Source organism: Poecilia reticulata, chromosome 13, assembly GCF_904066995.2.
Source record: "Poecilia reticulata chromosome 13, P_reticulata-male-v2, whole genome shotgun sequence".
Classification (NCBI taxonomy): Eukaryota; Metazoa; Chordata; class Actinopteri; order Cyprinodontiformes; family Poeciliidae; genus Poecilia; species Poecilia reticulata.
In genome coordinates, this window is record NC_088842.1 from 13,766,922 (window position 1) to 13,785,759 (window position 18,838).

General features: G+C 45.0%; 1 protein-coding gene across 3 annotated transcripts in view; it reads right to left on the reverse strand.

Moving 5' to 3' along the window:
• kmt2a (lysine (K)-specific methyltransferase 2A) overlaps positions 1-18,097 on the reverse strand; it is a 41,096-nt gene extending 22,999 nt beyond the window's left edge. For all 3 annotated transcript variants that reach the window (XM_017308217.2, XM_017308218.2, XM_008425637.3), the window contains exons 1-9: positions 17,701-18,097; positions 9,428-9,500; positions 5,915-9,228; positions 4,870-5,047; positions 3,899-4,127; positions 2,818-3,500; positions 2,408-2,481; positions 1,834-2,070; positions 1,164-1,310 (exon numbers count right to left, since the gene is read on the reverse strand). In XM_017308217.2, the coding sequence (XP_017163706.2) occupies positions 1,164-1,310; positions 1,834-2,070; positions 2,408-2,481; positions 2,818-3,500; positions 3,899-4,127; positions 4,870-5,047; positions 5,915-9,228; positions 9,428-9,500; positions 17,701-18,018 (5,253 nt within the window). In that variant the 5' untranslated portion in view covers positions 18,019-18,097. The remainder of the gene's footprint in view (positions 1-1,163; positions 1,311-1,833; positions 2,071-2,407; positions 2,482-2,817; positions 3,501-3,898; positions 4,128-4,869; positions 5,048-5,914; positions 9,229-9,427; positions 9,501-17,700) is intronic.
• Between the last annotated feature and the right edge of the window lie 741 nt (positions 18,098-18,838).

The following is an 18,838-nucleotide window of genomic DNA, read 5'->3' on the forward strand; positions in this document are numbered from 1 at the left end:
TAGATCAGTACTTGACGTTAAAATGTTGACTACTTCGCAAAACAATCTGAGGAGTTTAGGCCGACGTGTGCAGCTGAAACCAGATTTTTACATTGTTTTCCCCCTCGTCGTTTCCCGTTTCAGGAGAGATACAATTATCAAAATTATCTGCACGTTAAATATCAGAATAAGAAGAGATCATTTTTTACAGATTTTTTTTTATTTTTATTTTTTTACTAGCCTCATGTTCAAATGTTTACATGGATTTTCTTAGTATTTGATAAAATTGCCTTCAGAAACATCTGGATTTCTTTCCACAAGCTTCTCATGATAGTTTGCTGGAAGGTTGGCTCTTGGCTCCAGACAGAACCGGTGGAACCGGTGAGAGGTTTAAACGTTTCACCGTGGATCATGACTCTCTCAGATCAGAACATGGGAGAAGTAACTCCTTGCTGAGGAGTACGATGGACGTCCAAAATAATTTTGCTGAAGTAGAGTCTTTGCAGAGTTGCGACAAAAAGACATCCATGACTATGTCTCCATTTCAGTTAAACGTCGAGAGACGTTGCCCCACCGTCATCATCTCGGTTTCCCCAATTAGCTTATGAAAAATTCTGTATTTATAGAAAAGTATTCATACATTTTTATTTGAATGTTCTCAGTTTTCTGGCATTCTGCAAACAAATGAAACATGAAAAGCTTAGTCTGACAGAGCAGGGGTTTTTTTCTTTGCCTTTTTACACAGGGTATGTAAATATCTGGTCTCAGCTGCAGCTGGGAGTGCAGACTTCTGCGAGCGACGCTCTGCTTTACAAGCCGATATCTTCTGAAACAAACGGCCAAACTGAGTCATCCAGCACACATCCTTCATCTTTTATAAAGATTTACAAACAACAATCCGAGCCATTGATCGAAATTAATGCACACAGAGGCTTCAATGGGTTGCTTAGATTAAATATGTTCACACATAATTCTTAAATGGCAGCCATACAAGGCTCACGCTGTGCAGATTTTGCACAGGGTGTGAGTTCAATAATAAAAGCATGGCAGGAAGCCAGGAAGCTGATTAAATGATGCGTGCTGGCAGGACTAGCGAGCATCTTTCCTTTCAGGAGATTCTCCTCCCTGTCAGTCTCAACTGAGCTGCTTTTGTCTCCAGCTGTAGACTGTACTAAAAGGCTTACTTTGGCTTTCTGGTGCTGGCGCCCACAGGCCTGGCAGAACCGGCAGCGTCGACAGCACCAGTTCTCAAACTGCTCCTGGAGGGGGCGCTCTGACTCCCCCAAGCAGAAGAGGTGGAATGGTTCGCAGCACACCTGGCAGAACACAAACTGGAGGGAGAGCAAAAGTTTAGAGGGAGGCAGAGACAAAAAATGAGGGCACAGGGAATTTAATTAAGAAGCTGAAAACAAATATTTTAAGACTTCACTATTCGGTTTCTGACTTTTTTTTTTAATCCTTGAGAAAGTAATAAAATCTCTTTGAATCTTTTTGTGTTTCATCACAGAACAACCACAAGCTTCATTCATGACTTCTTTTTTTTTTATTCAAATCACCTTTAGATGCAATTACAGCAGCACTTCTTTTGGGTTAAGCATTAATTGTTCCCACTTTAGACAGAAATTTTGTTTTTCTTTGATTTGTAGCTTCAACTCAGTCAAACTGGATGCTCTGTGAACATCCATGCTGAAGTCTAATGCTGCCACCACCATGTTTCACAGTAGGAATGGTGTGTTTTGCAACACAAACCTTGTTACAAGTGGCCTAAAATGACAAAGTTTGTCATTTTCTTTCTTTTGTTGCAAAAAGGTTTGACGGGTGTAAATATTTTCGAAGTGTGGTTATTTTTCTTACCTCGACATTTCCACTGCTTGCACACAGGAAGCAGAGTACCCTGGGTGTGATGGGCACAGAGGTGAGCAGGCTGAGTCCACCAGCTTCCCACACCTTCTCCACATCATGTTCCCTCTTGAAATCCACTCTGATTCGATGCACTCCGTCGCAGGGAGCTCGGGACTTCACCTGGTCCCTAGTCGAGGGAGTGCTCAGCAAGTTTAAAGTACTGCTGCTGGGCGGTTTTGTTGTCAGCGGCTTTTTTGGATAAACGAAAGAGTAGGGGAGCGTGTGTTAAAAAGCTTTTAATTAAACACTGCAACACTTTTGGTCTAGTTTCTAGTGCAAATATCTTAGTGCAATTGAAATGAAACTAAAAACACAAGTATGTTTTCAGCACGACTTATTTTAAGTCAATAAAAGTGAAATAATCTGTAAATGGAACAACTTATGCCTACTACTTTTTCATTTATATTAAGGAATTATTGACTTAAACCTTTTTACTTTTTCTTTTTTTTTTAGCCTCGTCTTATTTCAAGTGTACAAAGATGTTTGTACTGAACCAAAACTACTTGGTAAGAGTTTGTAGGCTTACCTTGTCTTTTGTTCTCTGTTTCGGAGATGGAGGAATACTGCGGGAAATTGGCTTCTTTGACGTTTTTGAGTCAACTATGGAAAAATGAAATGATACAAGACGTAAGTAGAACACAATCACCCAACAACAACCACGTCAGATTTAAGGAAATTGTCCTCTTTTTTTTTTTTTAATTTGGCCACATGTGACCTGTGTTGATAGCAATCAGACTCAAGGTGAAAAAACAAACACAGGACTGCTGCCAGCTCTACTGCTACACCACTTGAAGCACCAAGGAAATGTAGTTGCTTTGAGCTATTACAAAACACCCAGTTTTTGGTATCATTTAAATATTAAATGATACCAACAGGACAGGAAGGTGAAACTATTATGGGTTTCACCAGTCTGTTAGGAAGAAAACAACCATGTACCCATTGTGGCTGAGCTCTGCTGTTGTGTTGAGTGCTGTTGGGATTTTTTCTTGGGTTCGCTCAGAGAAATCTTGGGTGAAGCGTCTTTCTTTGCAGGCACCTGACTCGCAGGTGTCCACTGTGAGGGCTGCTGACACTGAGTCGACTGTGAGGGAGAGCTCTGGGCTGAAGATGACGAGGAGGAAGAAGACGACGACGACGAAGAGGACGAGGACGAGGACGAGGAACTAGGTGAAGACGAAGACGCGGGGGAAGAAGCTTGAACAGACTGGTGTGGCTTGTGTCCCTTTTTACTGGAGGTGCCGCTTGTGACTGGAATCTGTTTGGCGTCTGGGGTCGGAGGCGGGGAGTGAGGCTGGGACGTGCCCTGCCCCGGGGTCTGCGCTTGCTCTGCTGGGGCAGGGGACGAGGCGATGGCTGGCGATGACTGCCTGGACAGAGGCTGCTGTTTGGACTTCTCCTCCATCAGCTTTAGAGGGTGGGTCTCGCTATTTCTCCGAGCAGGGTCCTCTTTTAAAGGAGCGGAAGGCGGTTTGGGGGGAGACTCCGAACTGGGGGCTTTTAACGGATTGAGGCCCTCTTTCCTCTCCGAAATCTTCTTTTTCTTGTCCTTCTTGCCTTTCCCTTGCTTTTGGAGAAACATCTTTGAAGGCATCCACTGCAAATTCTGACACTTTCTCATCCTGAAAGTTGAACATAAAAAGCGTAAACTTTACTTTTCTTAAAAGAAAATAAAAGAAACATAAAATATTGTGGAAAATATACTGATTTTTTTTTAATATTCCTTGAATGGTTTGCTTTTTATTGCAACTATGGACGTGAAGTCTGTTCATAAAGGCTGAAATGGATTTATTGATGTGCTTCATAAAACTATTTTTTACAATTGGTTAAAACCTTGTGATGAACGGATCAGACATTTTTGTCACTAGCATCTTTCAGTACTGGCTAGTGTGGTTAGCTTGAATAGCAGTCCTAAAAAATTAGCCTTCCTGTTATTTGCTCAAAGTCTTGTTCTCTCTCACTTTCTGCCAGGCTAAATAAACCATAGACAACTACATTAAGTCCATAAGCTAAGACTTACTTGCAGCATTGCTTCTTAATGTTTCGCCCTCCAAACTTGGGCTTGTCTAGACAGTTGGTGCATTCGCCACAGTCTTCTGGAACCTGGCAGCCTGAGCACTGGCCGCAGCGGCGGGACCGGCGGCCCTTTTTGGGAGGAGCTTCTTGAACGGCCTTCTGTCGCGTCTCTCTTGGCTTTATGGGAGGAGACTGGGGCTCTGCCTCCTCTGAGCCTGCTACTGATGACTTGTCTGTTCAATGAAACCCAGCACATATACATATTAGCATTAAGAGTAAAAATGTTACACTTTGTTGCTTTTATGCCCGTTTAGAATGAAAATAATTCAAAACAATTCTGTGAACAAAGCCGATAGCTTTTCAAAATGAAATACAAATACTGATGGGAAAGAAACTGAGTATAATTTTCAGTTATCCTCCAAACTGCTTACATGCCACAGTCAGGAGAAACAACCTCACATAAACTCTCATGTTCTAACATGACATAAAAACTAGTCAGAAATGACAGGAACAGAGCAGCTCAGCTCCTCTCACTCCTCCAGCACTTCACTGTGTACTTGTGCTCCCATGGCTGGCTGGATTTCTCTGCTTTTTTGCAAATCAATTTTCAGTTCGTGCACAGATGACGTTAGAAAAAATAAAAATTGTGCTCGCAATGTCTACTGATGTTATGAGGTCATGATACACTTGTCTAAGTTTTATTTACAAGCTTGAATCATACATTCTCATATCAAAATTACACATTTCCAGATTCCTTAAGGTTGTTCGAAACTAAATACAACAGCAAAGGAAGGGAAGAAAGAAGGATGAAAGCAAAGGAGGAAGAAATGAAGGAAGGTTTAGAATTTCTCAGGGGAGCCCTTTCATTTTTTAAGCATTATCTCATTAAAACAAGATGTTTTTCACTATTACGTGTTTGAAAGAAAAGCTTAAAAGAGAGCAAGTCAACAGAGAGCTAAGTTAAAGATGCCTCACCATCATTCCCCATGGAAGATAGGATCTTCTCTCTCTCCTCCCAGGGCAAGGCACTAAGTGTGGGCATATCATCAGGAAACACGGCCCGGTTACGGCCGAGAGCCACGGCTGCACGACGACACACGTGCTTGATGCGTGGACCGCGGACAGAGGCCTCTGACGAGTCGCTCTCCTGACCCTGCACACAAACACAAAACATGAAGCAGGTGGAAAAGGTTTCCAAACAGCAAAGGCACATATGTATGTAGACAAAAGTTCACTGCAGAAGTTCATGTAAGTCTTTACATGACTTGGTGATTATGACTTTTCGGTAAAATAATAAGTTATGACAATTCTGCTGTTAACTGGAATAGGTCTATTTTCAAGTTGATCTGCGTTGATTCGTTGCAAATCCGAAGCACATACAGCCAATCTTGGTAATTGTTTAATAAGTGATTTCAGTGCACATACACTGACAGCACCACTCTTTAGTGTAGAAGGTGTTACTGTGAAGAGAAAAGGAGCACTCGAGAACTTTCAGTAGAGTTGATTTAGTTAAGCTCACTAATGGTGTTAACCACAAATATAAGATGCTAAAAGCTGTTCAAATGTCAACTTCAAAATACTTTGTGTTTGTTTTAAATTCCCAAGATCCAGCCCTCACAAACCGGGAGTGATGCAGCCTCTGCTTCTAATAAAACTCACAGAAACCCAAGATCAGAAAGTTGCCCCACAATTCTGACTGGGCCATGTGAAGCAGCAATGATGAGGATATTGTTACGAGTGACATGAACGAGGCACTGCCAGCCTGTCAATGAACAAAAAATTCACATCGAGTTCCCTTTTCTGTATAATAAGCATAATAAGAATTCCCCTCAAGTAATACCCTCTGTGGGACTTTCCTCCTATCTAATTTCAATATGAGTTTCTATTTATGGAAAATAGACAAAGCATCATTCTCACTATCACTCATCGTCACTTGTGGGGTAAAGAACAGGAATACGAGAAACAGAAAAGTGAGATTTGAGTTCTGTGAAAACAACAAAAAAAAAAGTCCAAAACTGACCTGGACCTTAGTCTCTTCGGCAGGCTTCAGCTTATTCTTCTTTATTGCAATGAGCTGGTCTTTGGCCTTCTTGAGGAGTCCAACCAGCCGCTTGTCAGTCAGTGAATGCTGTCCTCCTTCTGTCGACACCAATGAGACAGGAAGCTGATGTCTGCCTTGCTGCCCTGGAAGGCTAGCTGTCGGCTGGTTAGATGCACTTCGTTTCTCTTTTTCCTTTTCCTTCTCCCCTTCTTCCGTCTCTGTCCCTTTCTCAGACGGTCTTCCTTTCTTGAGGTGGCGGCCTTTAGCGATGGACAAGGGATGGAGCCCTCTGGCTTCTAAGGAAGCAGTGTCAGAAACCGTATCAACCGATGTAGATTTCTTTCTTCCAGGAGTCTTTTTTGGTGCAATAGCGCCTTCTGAGTCCCTCCCATCGATGGTAAACAAGCTGGACGGTGCATTTGGGGAGCCATCCGGAGTGGACACCTTACTTCGTTTCTCCAAATCTTTCCGTCCCTCTCTCTTATTTTCCTTCTCCTTCTCGCGATTTTTCTCAGACTCTCTCTCCTTTTCCTTCAGAGGTGGTTCTTGGGGAGTTGACAAGCTTTTTTCCTTTCCAGCGGTCCCACCTCCTCGCCCCGTGTCCTGAGCACTCGAAGGAAAGAGAGGGAAGAGAGGGGAGGAAGCAGACGATGATGTGTTTGACAGAGGAGATGGGTTTCCTGGTGCCCCTCTTCTGGTTTCAGGTGTTCCTTGCGAGTGCAGAGCCCGAGGGACAGTGGGGAAGGAGCTGAAGGAAGTAGATGTTAAGGCACTCGTGGCTAGAGGGCTTCCAGAGACCCCCGGCAAACAGCTGGGGTTACTGCCAGAGAGAGAGCCTGTCAATGCAGACACCTCAGAGGCACCTTTGATTTGGACGCTGCGTCTCGTCATAGGGTGCGAAGAAGACCGTGGGTGGCCACGATGCGCTCCCGGGACCAGTCGTCTCCTGCGTCGCAGGGTCCTACTGGAACTGGGAGGCGTCTGGTGAGGGGAGAGAGAGCCAGGGCTGCTCCCCGAAGAAGACTGCAAGGTGACAGACTCAAAGATTCGAGAGTGGGCCTCGCTGGGTGTGAAGCGTGGTGCACGGAGCAACGAGCGCTTCTGGAGAGGCGAATCAAAGCGGGATGACGGGGGGTGTTGGTGGTGAGTGTGTTGGTGAAGGGGAGCAAACAGGCGGCTCCCCGTTCCTGTTCCGGTGCCTGGTGCTGAATACGCAGCTGAAGCAGCTCCCCCTGCTCCTGCGACGCCTTGGGGCAGCAAGCCCACATCTTCAAGCGTAAGAGGCGGAGGACGAAAATTGTCAAATATAGGCTTTCGAATGAGGCCCTCCTTGGCATATTTAGCAGAGGAAAAGTACTGCTGCTTGGGATGGGACAGCGACGTCCAGCGGAAGGTGGGCTCCCTCAGAATTGAGCGATTCCTTTTGTCTGACAAGTTGGACAGCCCCGGTGGCATAAATGTCTGGATGGGCACCCAGGATGTCTGAGAGTGGTGATCACTGATAGCGGCTGTGTTGGAGGAACCAGACAGGGCAGGCTGCGGAGCAGTGAGCAGAGGGGGTGGTGGAGGTGAGGACGGGGAAGAAGCTGTGGATGAAACCTGCTGGGAATTTCCAAGTGAAGAAGACTGCATCAGGACTCCGGTTGGTGGGCTGATGATGGGCTTTTTAACCCTTGTGGTGCCGCTCTCTCTCACCCTCTGTTTCTGACTTCCCCGCCCAGTCCCCTGAGCTCTCCGACCCCGCTGACTTCCCTCTGCCAGAACATGCTCTGGCTCAGAAGGAGGTGAGGTAGGCCTCGAGTTGTTTAAGAGATTGGCCTCCCTTTCTCCCTGTGAAGAGGGAGAGTGATCCTCTGGCTCGGAAAGAGCCTGTGTGCCCTCAGAAGCCTGAGAGTCAGATGAGGAGTCATCCAAGCTCGGGCTGCTGGACCTGGAAGACTCCGCAGAAGAGAGCTGCGAGGAATGCTGCGATACAGCACTCGAACCACAAGATTGTGCACTATGGCTAAATCTCCCATTGGCTGCAGCGTTTGCGCTGCTGTTAAGCAGACCGGAGGCTGTCGGCGGGGCAGAGGGGACGGGGGCAGGAGAAGACGGAGGAGGGAGCGATTCCACAGGAGCAGCCGCCCCACTACAGGTAGCAGTGGAGGTAACGGAGACAAGTGCAGGAGACGGGGACGAGGAAGTGGTGGGCGTAGGTTGGGCAGACACAGCGACAGTGGAAGGTGGTGTTTCTAATCGCGCTATTTTTGCATGAGACGCCGGAGTTCCAAAACTGCCCTCGTCCTGGATGAAGCGCTTGGGAGTTTTGATGATGCGAAGGGAAACAGTGCTGACAACTGGCATGATGAACTGCCGGATGTTTTTGAGTTGGGTTTTTCTGATGCCAGCCTCACTGGCTCCTGACCCTCTGCCCCCAATGCCAACGGCTTCTTTCTCCAGTCGCTTCTGTGCTCCTTTCTTAGCACGCTGCAGCAGCTGCTTGGCGATGGTTGCATCGGTGCGTTTGGAAGGAGGGACTATTCGAACGGGTTTCCTGTGCCGGGGGCTCTTTCTGAGGCCTACTGGCCTTCCTGGTTTAGATGCAGTTGGGGAGGTGGGTAGACTAGAAGAGTCCTGGTCTTGAGCGCCGTCTGTGTTCCTTACATTGGGCTCCTCTGTGCTGTGTGGTTCTGTGCCTCTCTCTCCACCTCTGACCCTAAAGGCCTTGTGTTTTCCTTCCCCGCCTTCCATCGAAGCAGACAGCTCAGCTGCAGCTGCTGCTTCAGCTTTGAGCCGCTCAGCTGACGGTGGTCGCCCACGTCTGCGTCGGGGTGCACCGGGCAAAGTCTTGAGGCGTGATTTGAGTGGGGCAGTTTTAGTCTCTGTCAGCCTCTTCAGGTTGGTAGCTTTGGATTCACCCCGGCCTCCTTTAGAAAGCTTTGCCTCAGTGTCATGAGGCTGTGCGGAGCCCCCCGGCAACCTCTTGTTGCCCTTTCTGTCCTTCTCATCCTCCGTATCTGCGCCCAGTTCAAATCCAGCCTGCCTACTGTCCTCAGCAGCGGCATGGTTGCCCGTACTCCAAGTTTTCTTATTGCTTGAAGAAGGCGGACGGCCCCTTCGCTTCTCACCAGTGCCAGGTGGCCTCCCGGGTAGCCTTTTCACTTTCTCTGCTGGCCTTTCAGGGCCGTCAGGTTTCGCTTGCGTCGGAGAAGGATATGACAAAGGGGATGGTAGACTGGCAGCAGCTTTTTGAGCAGTCAGGGTCCGTGGAGGGCGGCCTCTGGGCTTCTTCTCCTGCAGGGGTGCTCCTTCTGAACACATCAGAAAACACAGAGGGCATTTAGAAAACGTAATTAAAACTGGTGTAGACAGATGGTTGAAGCCTTATGACAACAGGAATAAAATCTAGTCTCATTTCCCTTTTTCATAAATGGAAAAGTGCCCAGTTTGGGCACTGGAAAATGCCCGAACCAAATTCCGGACCCTGTTTTAATTTTTACTAGTTAATACCTGAAGAAGCTGATGAAGGGCTTCGTATTTCTGTTTGTTCATCGGTCGCTCCAAATCCCGCAAATGCTTCATCCTAGAAAAGATTAAAAAAAATTTACATGCATGCATCATTTTCTGCAAAGATACTTAATATTAATATGTATATTTTTCCACTATTTTTCCCCTCTTTGGAATCAAGATCTGTCATACATCATTAGAAATAAAAAATGAATGGAATGAACATTAATTCTTTTGCTCCTGCTTCAACAGAGCCTTGAGATGTGGGTTTGCGAAATCACCAGGGACAATCAGCATCTCTAGGATCCTCACACTGGATATGCTCAGGAGTGGAGGTGAGTGTGTCATTTTATCATGTTTATTTATAGAGGCGTGTGGAGATGCAGTTGAGGTCTTGTTGGCCCAGTTTGGAGAGCAGCTGCTCTCCAAGTGTGTGCAGACATTCAGACTGACTCTGCACCACCTAGGAGTTACATCACCTTGCCAAAAAGCAGATACCATTTAAAAAAATTTAAAAAACTGATGCACTTCGCAGCATCTGATACAAAATATAGAAAGCTATAATGTGCGCTGCAAAACTGTCTTTCGTCTGTTCGACATGTAAACTGTCATAACGGACAGTAAATACTGCTGTTTACTCTGGCAAGGAATGGTTTATCTGAGCATCTGACGCTCCTCATAGCGCATTCGAGCATCTTCAGCTTCTTCTATTTACACTTCTCTCTTTTTATCCCCTGTCTTGCTTTAATGCCAGCATCCTCTCCTCTCCTCGAGCAAGCTGCTGCTCCTCGCTGGTGATTTTGCAGAGCCGAAGGGGGGGCGGAGTACCAAAGAAAGGCTATGACTCGCTGAGGATGCAGCGAGTAGCTGACATCACAACATCCTTATTCGGGTGGCAAGATGTTAAAGCAGAACGCTCCAATGCATTGCGAGCGCGAATGAATTCCCCGTGTGTACCTTGTGATTCTATCGGTTATCGTTTTAACATTTACACAAGTAAATTTTAAAAATAAAATAAATAAATAAATAAATAAAAAAGTACAAGCACCCTGTGCATAAATTGCAAATTGAGATGTAAACAAGCACAACATATGAGTGAGGATGCGGGGGAGGGGAGTGCATGCACACCAGAGTGAGGACCAGAGAATGGATGTAGGAGGATGCAGAGAGAGAGAGAGAGAGAGAAGAGGTGGGGGGGAGAGAAAAAGGAAAAGAGAAACAAGGAAACAGCATCTTGACCACCAACAACAGTGGAAACGCAGCACTCCCCTGGGAGCACTAGATGAAAAGGCTTCAGGATTTCAGCATGCCCGTGCAGAAGCTCGACAGATCCCAAACCAAACAGGCCTCCCACGTACAACAAGGCTCCCCGTCTCCTCCCAAAACACATATTCCGCCGAGCTCTCGCTTTGCGCCTACTGACTGCCGAGCACAGAGAAGCGGCGGCGTGCGAAACACAAGGCTCGCCGTGAGCTCGACAGTACGGCGGGCAACTTCAAGAAGTAAACAAATACGGTAGTAGATTAGTGAGGTCACGTTCATGCGCCTCTGTGCCTCGCAACGCTGCAACGGGGTAACAGCGGAGACAGAACTTCCCTTCTCTCCACTTAACTCTCTTGAAATGAAGAGCGGTTTGCATTGTTGCACGCTCTCGCCTTGAAGCCTTCAGCAGTTTTACTTCCTGCTGATCTGCCACATCTCATCTGCCCGACTGCTGCGCACATTACTTGACAGAAATCACTAATAGGTGGAGAAAAGAGCACCAAGCTGATTCATAGTTGGAGCGAAACTGTTGCTTTCAGGGGACGTTTGGGACTGCCCCTAACACCTGTGAGGCGGCTGGGAATTCGGTTTGAGGTACGCTTCTCTGTATCGTTTTGATGCCGCTTTTACATGCTCAGAGGCAGGCTGGACTTTTATAGCCTTTTGAGAAATCAAACTGATGCAGATAAAGTCTGTATGCAGATCTGAACTTGTTAGGCATTGCCATCCCACACACACGCAGCACCCTTTAGCAGAAATTCAGAAGCCGGTCCATGCAACGTGCAAACTTCGTGCAGTCTCTTTAGAGAACACCAGCGACTATCGTCTGCCTTACTCTGCAGTTGATAAAACAACCACAGCACGGATTTGTGATCAGAAGCACAAACCACATCTTATGCAGTCAACAAACACAGCTGTGACAGTTTCACAAACAGGTTGTCACCTGTTAGCTTAGTTTTTTGTTAACTGTTTGGTGGAGAATTGGTTTAAATCCAAAAAAGGGCATCCAATGCCAACGAATGACAAAAGGATGGAGAATTACAACAGTTGAACTGCAAATTATATCATATTGAGAGATACATTTTGTTCTACAACAGACAGAAAGCTGCAGATACATCTGGGAAGCTGCCGTGTTTGTGTCAAAAATGAGGACTCAGGTCTCTGACGTTGAACCCTGAAGCCACAAAATCCGCAATTTCAGATTTTACTTAGACTCGAAACCTGGAACTAAAGTCTCAAGCATGATCCATGTCTGGTGCAATCGGGGTTGAAAGTAAACCAGTGAGTAAATCATTTGAGAAAATTATTCATTTTTGACCCCTTTGATTTACTGTAGTCTATGCAAATGACTTTTCGTCACGGTAATGTTATTCATAGTAAGAATGATTTAATGCTTCTCAACAGCGCATGTCAGTAAATTGAGTTAAAGAAGACATGAAGTGCTGATATTTATCGGCACCATGGAGCAAGTGTTTACAGGAAGTCAGCCACCGGTCTGTTGAACTATGTGCTTAATTTATTAGTCAGGGGGAATTAGTGTATTTTGAGAAGCGAATACCTCAAACCAATTTGTTTTTGTTTGCTGCATCATAAAACAGCCTCACTGATGTGCCTCTAGCTGAGATTTGTGTTATTGACTTTTGGTCGTGTTCAGAACAAAATAAATGTAAATTGAACTCACTTGGTAAATTTTTGTAAATATTAAGACTCTTCCAGTTCTTCAAAATAAAATTGCTTCCTTTTTGATTCATTCATCTAAGGTTATAACTCTTCAAAGTCTTGATTTACCTTGATGCTGCTAAATAGAACCAAGGTTTTAAACTTTTAAAACCTTGACCAGTAGCAGTCAATAAATTGCATTATTTTGAGAACAATTGTTGTTTTCAGCCATATAAAAGGATAAAATGATCATGTTATATTGTTTAAGGTTTTATGTTAATAAAGTGATAATATTGTGACTCAAGGTTATCATGGCCTGAGAATTTCACATCGTTAAACAGCGGAGCTGAGTAATGTTGCCTGCTCCCTCTGGCACACACACAATGCTACTTCTGGTCCTGTTGCACATCACAGTACATCCCTTTCTGCCTTTTCACAGTACAGATTTAGTTTGCCATTACTGAGTGCTTTACACATATGTAAATACTTCTGTCGCATAATCTCGAGACTGTTACTGTATTTGTTGATGCTGAGTGACACGGCAAAAGAAAGATCTGTAACTGTGGGTTATTTTTCAGAAAATGTTAGGGTTTCTTTTTAGTATGCACATTTTATTTGTCAGTTTTCCACTCCTCCACAAATCAAAAAAGAAAAAAAAAGAGAATGCTTGCTCTTAAAAAGAAATTTGTATCAGCGAGACAACCCCAGAATTTGTCCACAAAAATCTCTGACTGGTGTGGTGTCCAATTATAACAAATTCCTGGAAGTTTCCCTCGAGGAAGTAGGGTAAAATCACTATTAGTCATCTTGTTCTATATGGTAAATGGGTGATTATCTCATTGTTTTTGTATGTCCTTTCGATGACACATCTAACAAGAAAAAGGCCACAGAAGCGACTCACGCCGGGACGAGTGCCCCATTAGATCCAAGCAAAAGGTGAACATTTGCTTTTTTTTGCAAGTGTTCAAACACCAAATACAACTGCTTCACATTTGCCCTTCAGCACACCCCGTCTGGGGACACCTCATGTCCTTATGCATGAGCCGTAGGACGAGGAGGACAGTTGGTGGACAAAGATAAACGGACTGACAGGCGGCGTGTCGAACTGTTTCCCAACACAGCAACGTTCACAAAGGCTGGCAGACGCAGACGGTGCGTATCCACTCCTCCTAAACCAAGCGGGCAGCATAAACTTGAGTTTTAATCAAAATAAAGACAAAGACGACACGCCCACTCCTGATTGCAATCAGAGACGGGGACAAAGTCCGAGGGACACCCCTGCCCCAACTGCCGGCAACACAAAAGGAGGGAAAGACGACACAATTGCCGCCTTTCTCCCAGTCAGGCAACTCCGAAAGCAGAGGTGAAAGCCCCTTGCCCGCCTGCTGTAGCAGAATAAAGCCGTGGATGGGAGGGTCTGGGACTAATTCCCCCACCCAGCGTTGTCCCGTCGGGATGGGGAGGGTGGGGGTCGCCCAGCACCCTTTGATATCCCTGCCTGCACTCTTTCAGCCGCCGCACTTTGTGAGAACTGGAATGAAAGCAGACACAAGGCTTCCTGCTCCAATCCACACGCCGTCTTGGGAATGGGTAATCGGGTGTGGGGGTCTTCCATTTAAATAGGCCAAACACCTGCCGGACCGAAGCCCCTTCCGCTCAGCCACACCATTTCTCTTGAACCGCTGAGGCAAAGAGATGTTTAGGTGGATACATCCATTCAACAGCCTTTCTGTATGAATCATTAAACTTTAATAATAACAACGTGCGAGGAGAAAAGACGCAGCAGAAGGTGAGATAACAAAGGACCCAGACAAAGAAGAACCGAGGCAAACTTTGCTTGGAGACGCAGAGAAAAAACTGGGGATGATCTCATTTACAAAAACATCTACATGCCCAGCCCTCGCAAAAAAACTAAGAAAAACTATTTACAATTTGCTCACTTTAATGCCATAAAATCCCTCCATGCACAGAAGGGCAAATAAATGCCGTCATTTGGACAGCAGCAACCAAAGGGCACCCTTTAGAGACACTTAAATAGGCTTAGTAATCCATTCCAAAGTGGCAGCTGTCAGAAGAAAAGTTGCTCTGCCTCTCAGACGGGGATGTGTGTGTCTGAAGTGGATTTGGATTTTTTTTTTTCCTGCATGGAAGGAGGCGGGCGGGGTGACCAAGTGTCCGGCTGGCGCTCTGTTCGGGGTTGCCCCATGAGCCCAGTGTCTTGCAGTGAGCCTGGACAACCCTGCCTCGGTCTGGCCAAAGAAGCGCTTCACACTGCTTCTTTTTGTTACTGATGCAGTGACAATGCTACGTTACCCAAACTTGATGAGGATTTAATAGACTAATCTGTGCCCACACATTGAAATTGTGTTGAATGCGAGAGTGGCTCTTATTGTAAAGAAACATCTCCTTATACGGGTTTTATGTTGTATAAAAATCAAAGCAAGCCAATAACATAGTGATGCTAAAAGTGTGAGTGAAATAGAAGGGCAAAAGAAATGCACTAATACCCCAGAATCTCTAAACAGTTTAATGTGTGACATAATAGTCTAGATTGCTCCAAATTATTTATAATCTTCCATTGATAGAGTATTGCAGTAGATCTCAGAAGACCTGATCATCTCTTAAAGAGTCGCCAAACACTAAAGTAGCATGGTACAAAGATTTTTCTTCTAGCTGACAAAAACTTAAAAATGTAAAATCAATAAAATCTGATATTGCACACTTTAGGCTCAATAAAAACTCAATGGTCTATCCATTCTATAATCCACCATTTTCAGTGTTAAAGGGGAAGTCTGGATTTCTTTGAGCTAAAGTTTTGTGAAGGTATTATCTGTAACAGTTCCTTTTACCAGCAGTGGAAAGTTGACACACAGCAGTGAAAGTGTAGCACAGTGAGGAAATCGCCAGAGTGGTACCATGGACAGAGCACAGCCTTCACTGATTTTAGCTATTTAAAGCTACTCACTATAAAAACTTTCACATCTGCTGAATAAGATGCTATACTAGCTGTAGCAAAACAAAATACAGGCAAGTTTGCCACCGTTTTCTCAGATGCTGACGTCACATTGGCTAACTTTGTCAGCACAATGAAACAGACCCTCTCAGCTTAGAAAGTTTACTAAAGTTTCTGCAGTTTAAATTGCTGTTTAATGGTGTGCCACAAAAAGTACCAGAATGATGAGAGGTCTCTCAGGCAGAGAGTAGTCCAGAGCTGCCCATCTCTCCTACCTGGCTCTGCACTGCTAGGCAACTGGCTAAATTAAGGTTTCTATACTTTTCCCTCACCTACTGTACAAGAAAAACAAAATAGATGCAGCTAGGAAAAACAAGGACTCATGTCGCCCAACACTCTTATTAAGAAACCACAGTTTAATTAATACAGTGTGCAAGCCACAAGCAGTGTGTACCTGTTATGCAGCAGGCTGGCTGCTGAAGCAAACAGCACAACTACTTAGCCTGCTAACCGGTCCTGTGTTACACTATGAAGAGAGGCAATGCATGACCACTGGAACTACCAGCCACCCAAACATTGCATCTACCCAGCTCTTAGCAAAGGCTGCACTGCAAAAAGTACTTAAATTAAAAGTATCGATTAACAATTTGCCTAATAAGCATTTAAAATGTACACACTAGATTTAGCATGAAGTTATCCTTTTTAACCTAGGTTTACATATAATAACATAAAATAAATACATAAATACGCATCAAACGCGTAAAAAATAAATTCACAATTTCCGTCTCAAAACCGCCCCTCACAACCACTAACTTATTATATATAAATACTGACGTGTTTTGGTCAAAAAGGTGCTACAACAGAGCTCTGAACATGAGCTCCTAACCTGCTGGTAAACATCCCCACTCAGTGTACTCCCACTGCAATGAACGCATGCTGCACATCATGAAGGAGGAAGATGGTAGTTCGCTAACGCGAACACACCCCCACATCACACGGTCCGTCTGGAAGGGGCTCGTTGTTATTGTAGCCAGCCCTACATGCGCACTGTCACCAGCAAGCCTCTTTCCGCTGATAAACCTGCCCACAAAACATGCTCATATGCTCCCGTTATACACCGAGCAGTGCTATATTCATTGTGCAGCGTCAAATCGGGCGTCCTCGCCTCGTGTAATAAGCCAGATATTATGTTTGTATTAGCTACGTACTGACTGTAAGGAGAGGGGGAAAACATGTCCACCTCCCATTTTCCTATGCATCAGCAATAGCCCCGATGGCTAGCGTGGCGTACAGCGTAGCATGGTAGCTGTCTTAGCTTTTCACCAAACAGAAACCATTTACATTTGTGTGTGAGGCTTGCTAACTTTAGCCCCTATGCTTCCACTCGACTGCGTAGCGATGAACCATTCGGAGGTAAACACAGGAACCTCCTGAGTACAAAACTCAACTTCACCAGCGTTTCAGACAGAAGAATAATGGTGTACTTTGGGCTAAGGTATACAAACAGCTAGCATGCGAGCTAACCAGGCGAACGTCGCTAAAAGGTTACCACCTCGATACAATGAGTTAGCCCTTGTAGCTTATTTTGATACTACGGGGCTATTTAGCTGCCAATGATCTACTCCTAGAAAGCTAAACACGGGTTAAGCGAGAAGCGAACAACCAGTGCAGAAATACGCTGCACACAGCTAACTTCACGTTAGCTCATCATAAACCACAACTGTACTCTCTCGCTTCCTTTAAGTTGCCTTATTTTTTCTACACATTACATGCTTACTTCAAAGTCAAACGCTAAATTTAGGTGTTTAAATGCTAGTTAACAGTAGGCCAGTAACACCAATGCTTACATGGGACGTCAACTTTTACATTGTGAGTGAGAATTAATTTTCAGAAGAACATATAGAGCTCTGGCGGCTCTATATCAATTTAAGTTATCTAACTAGTAAATCATAAGTATTGAAATAGGTGTAAGGTGTCTATTGACTTGCATTTGTTCCGTATGTTAACGGGACTCTAGGATGTAATTAACAGTGCAACACCGGGGGTTTCTCTGCTGTGGTTTGGCTAACAGAGTAATGTTAGCTCCATCTAAACTGTGTGGATGTAGCATCTCTCCTCCTCCGAAAAGAAACTTTCCTTCATCTTAAATGGTTGAGCTACACACACAAAAAAAACAACTTACTACCTGTGCTTTTTCTAACTAAACTTGCAGCTGCAGTACGTTACAGTATAGTTAAAGGCCACACAGCTCAGTCAAAGTTAACCGAGCATCCTTCCAATGACAAGTTTTGGGGGCTGTAACCGTTAGCTCCTCTCCTCGGAGGGACCAAGCGGTCCGCCAGCCGGCCCGGGTGTCTCGGAGCTGTCTAACCCGATGCTCCCGGCTGCGTCCCGGGCTTACCTCTGCGCTGCTAGAGTCGCTCGATTCCCCCAAAACATCCCGAAATTTCTGCAGGTTGCTCCTGATAACCGAAGAAACCTGTAGTGCAGCGTCAAACCCGGGTCCGAGTCCAGCGGCGTTTGGCTGGGCTCCCGATACGCTCCGCAAAAAGGCAGTAACCCTGATACGGCCCGCTCTCCTCCCGGTACCGGAGTTGCTGCTCCCTCCGGGCCGAGCAGGGAACCGCCACCGACAGCTGTGCGCCATTTTACCTCTCTGCCTGTCTGCCCCTATGATCAGATACCTCGGTGGGCGGAACCCTAACCAAGCACTCCACATAAACAACCTCTACCACAGCGCTCCGTTCACACTGACGAGCTCATCGTAATGCATGTTGCGGGGCGACACTGAAAGAACCCGGACAATGCATTTTCTTAGCGGTCCTATTCAGGATCTGCATGGCTGAATCCTAATCAGGTTCAGGGGTTTTGCCCGGGAAATAACTCAAAATTTAAACCACTGGTCTGGGACAGATTGTTAAATAAGGCGTAAAATGTGTTTCAAAAAAAATCCGAGTTTTAACAGCATATTGAGAGCTAGAATATGTTTGAAAACCACACCTGTGTTTAATAAGTAACTAGAAATGCAAAACAATCATTGTGAGTATAAAAGGCAGGTTGTATCAAAACCATTCAACTTGGCAGAGCTTCAAACGGTGTGCTGCTTTTGTGCTCGGATGTTGGATTTGCCAAAGTGCCAATCGGAAATCCCCCCCCCCCCAAAAAAAAGTTTTCTGAAGCTGGAATCGTGACTGGTAAGTTCAAAGGTTTCCAACCATCCACATGTATAGGATGTAAAAATATTTTTCTTCTTTTATTGTTATTTTTTGCTTGTGTTGTTTAACAATCTACTTTCATGAAAGTCTAAAATAACACCAGAAATCGCTAAATTTTCCGAACAAGTCAACTACATTAAACTGCATTAAATTATCTAATACCACCCTTAAAATGGGAAGTCAAACAATACAACTGTTACCTTCAGTTGTTGTGGAAATGCTGTTTAGAACAAAATAAATTACTGTTTGTTTTTAATCACATTTATAATAAAACTCATTTAACTAAAGTTTATTTAGAAAGCAGCTTATAAAAACCAAAGCAAC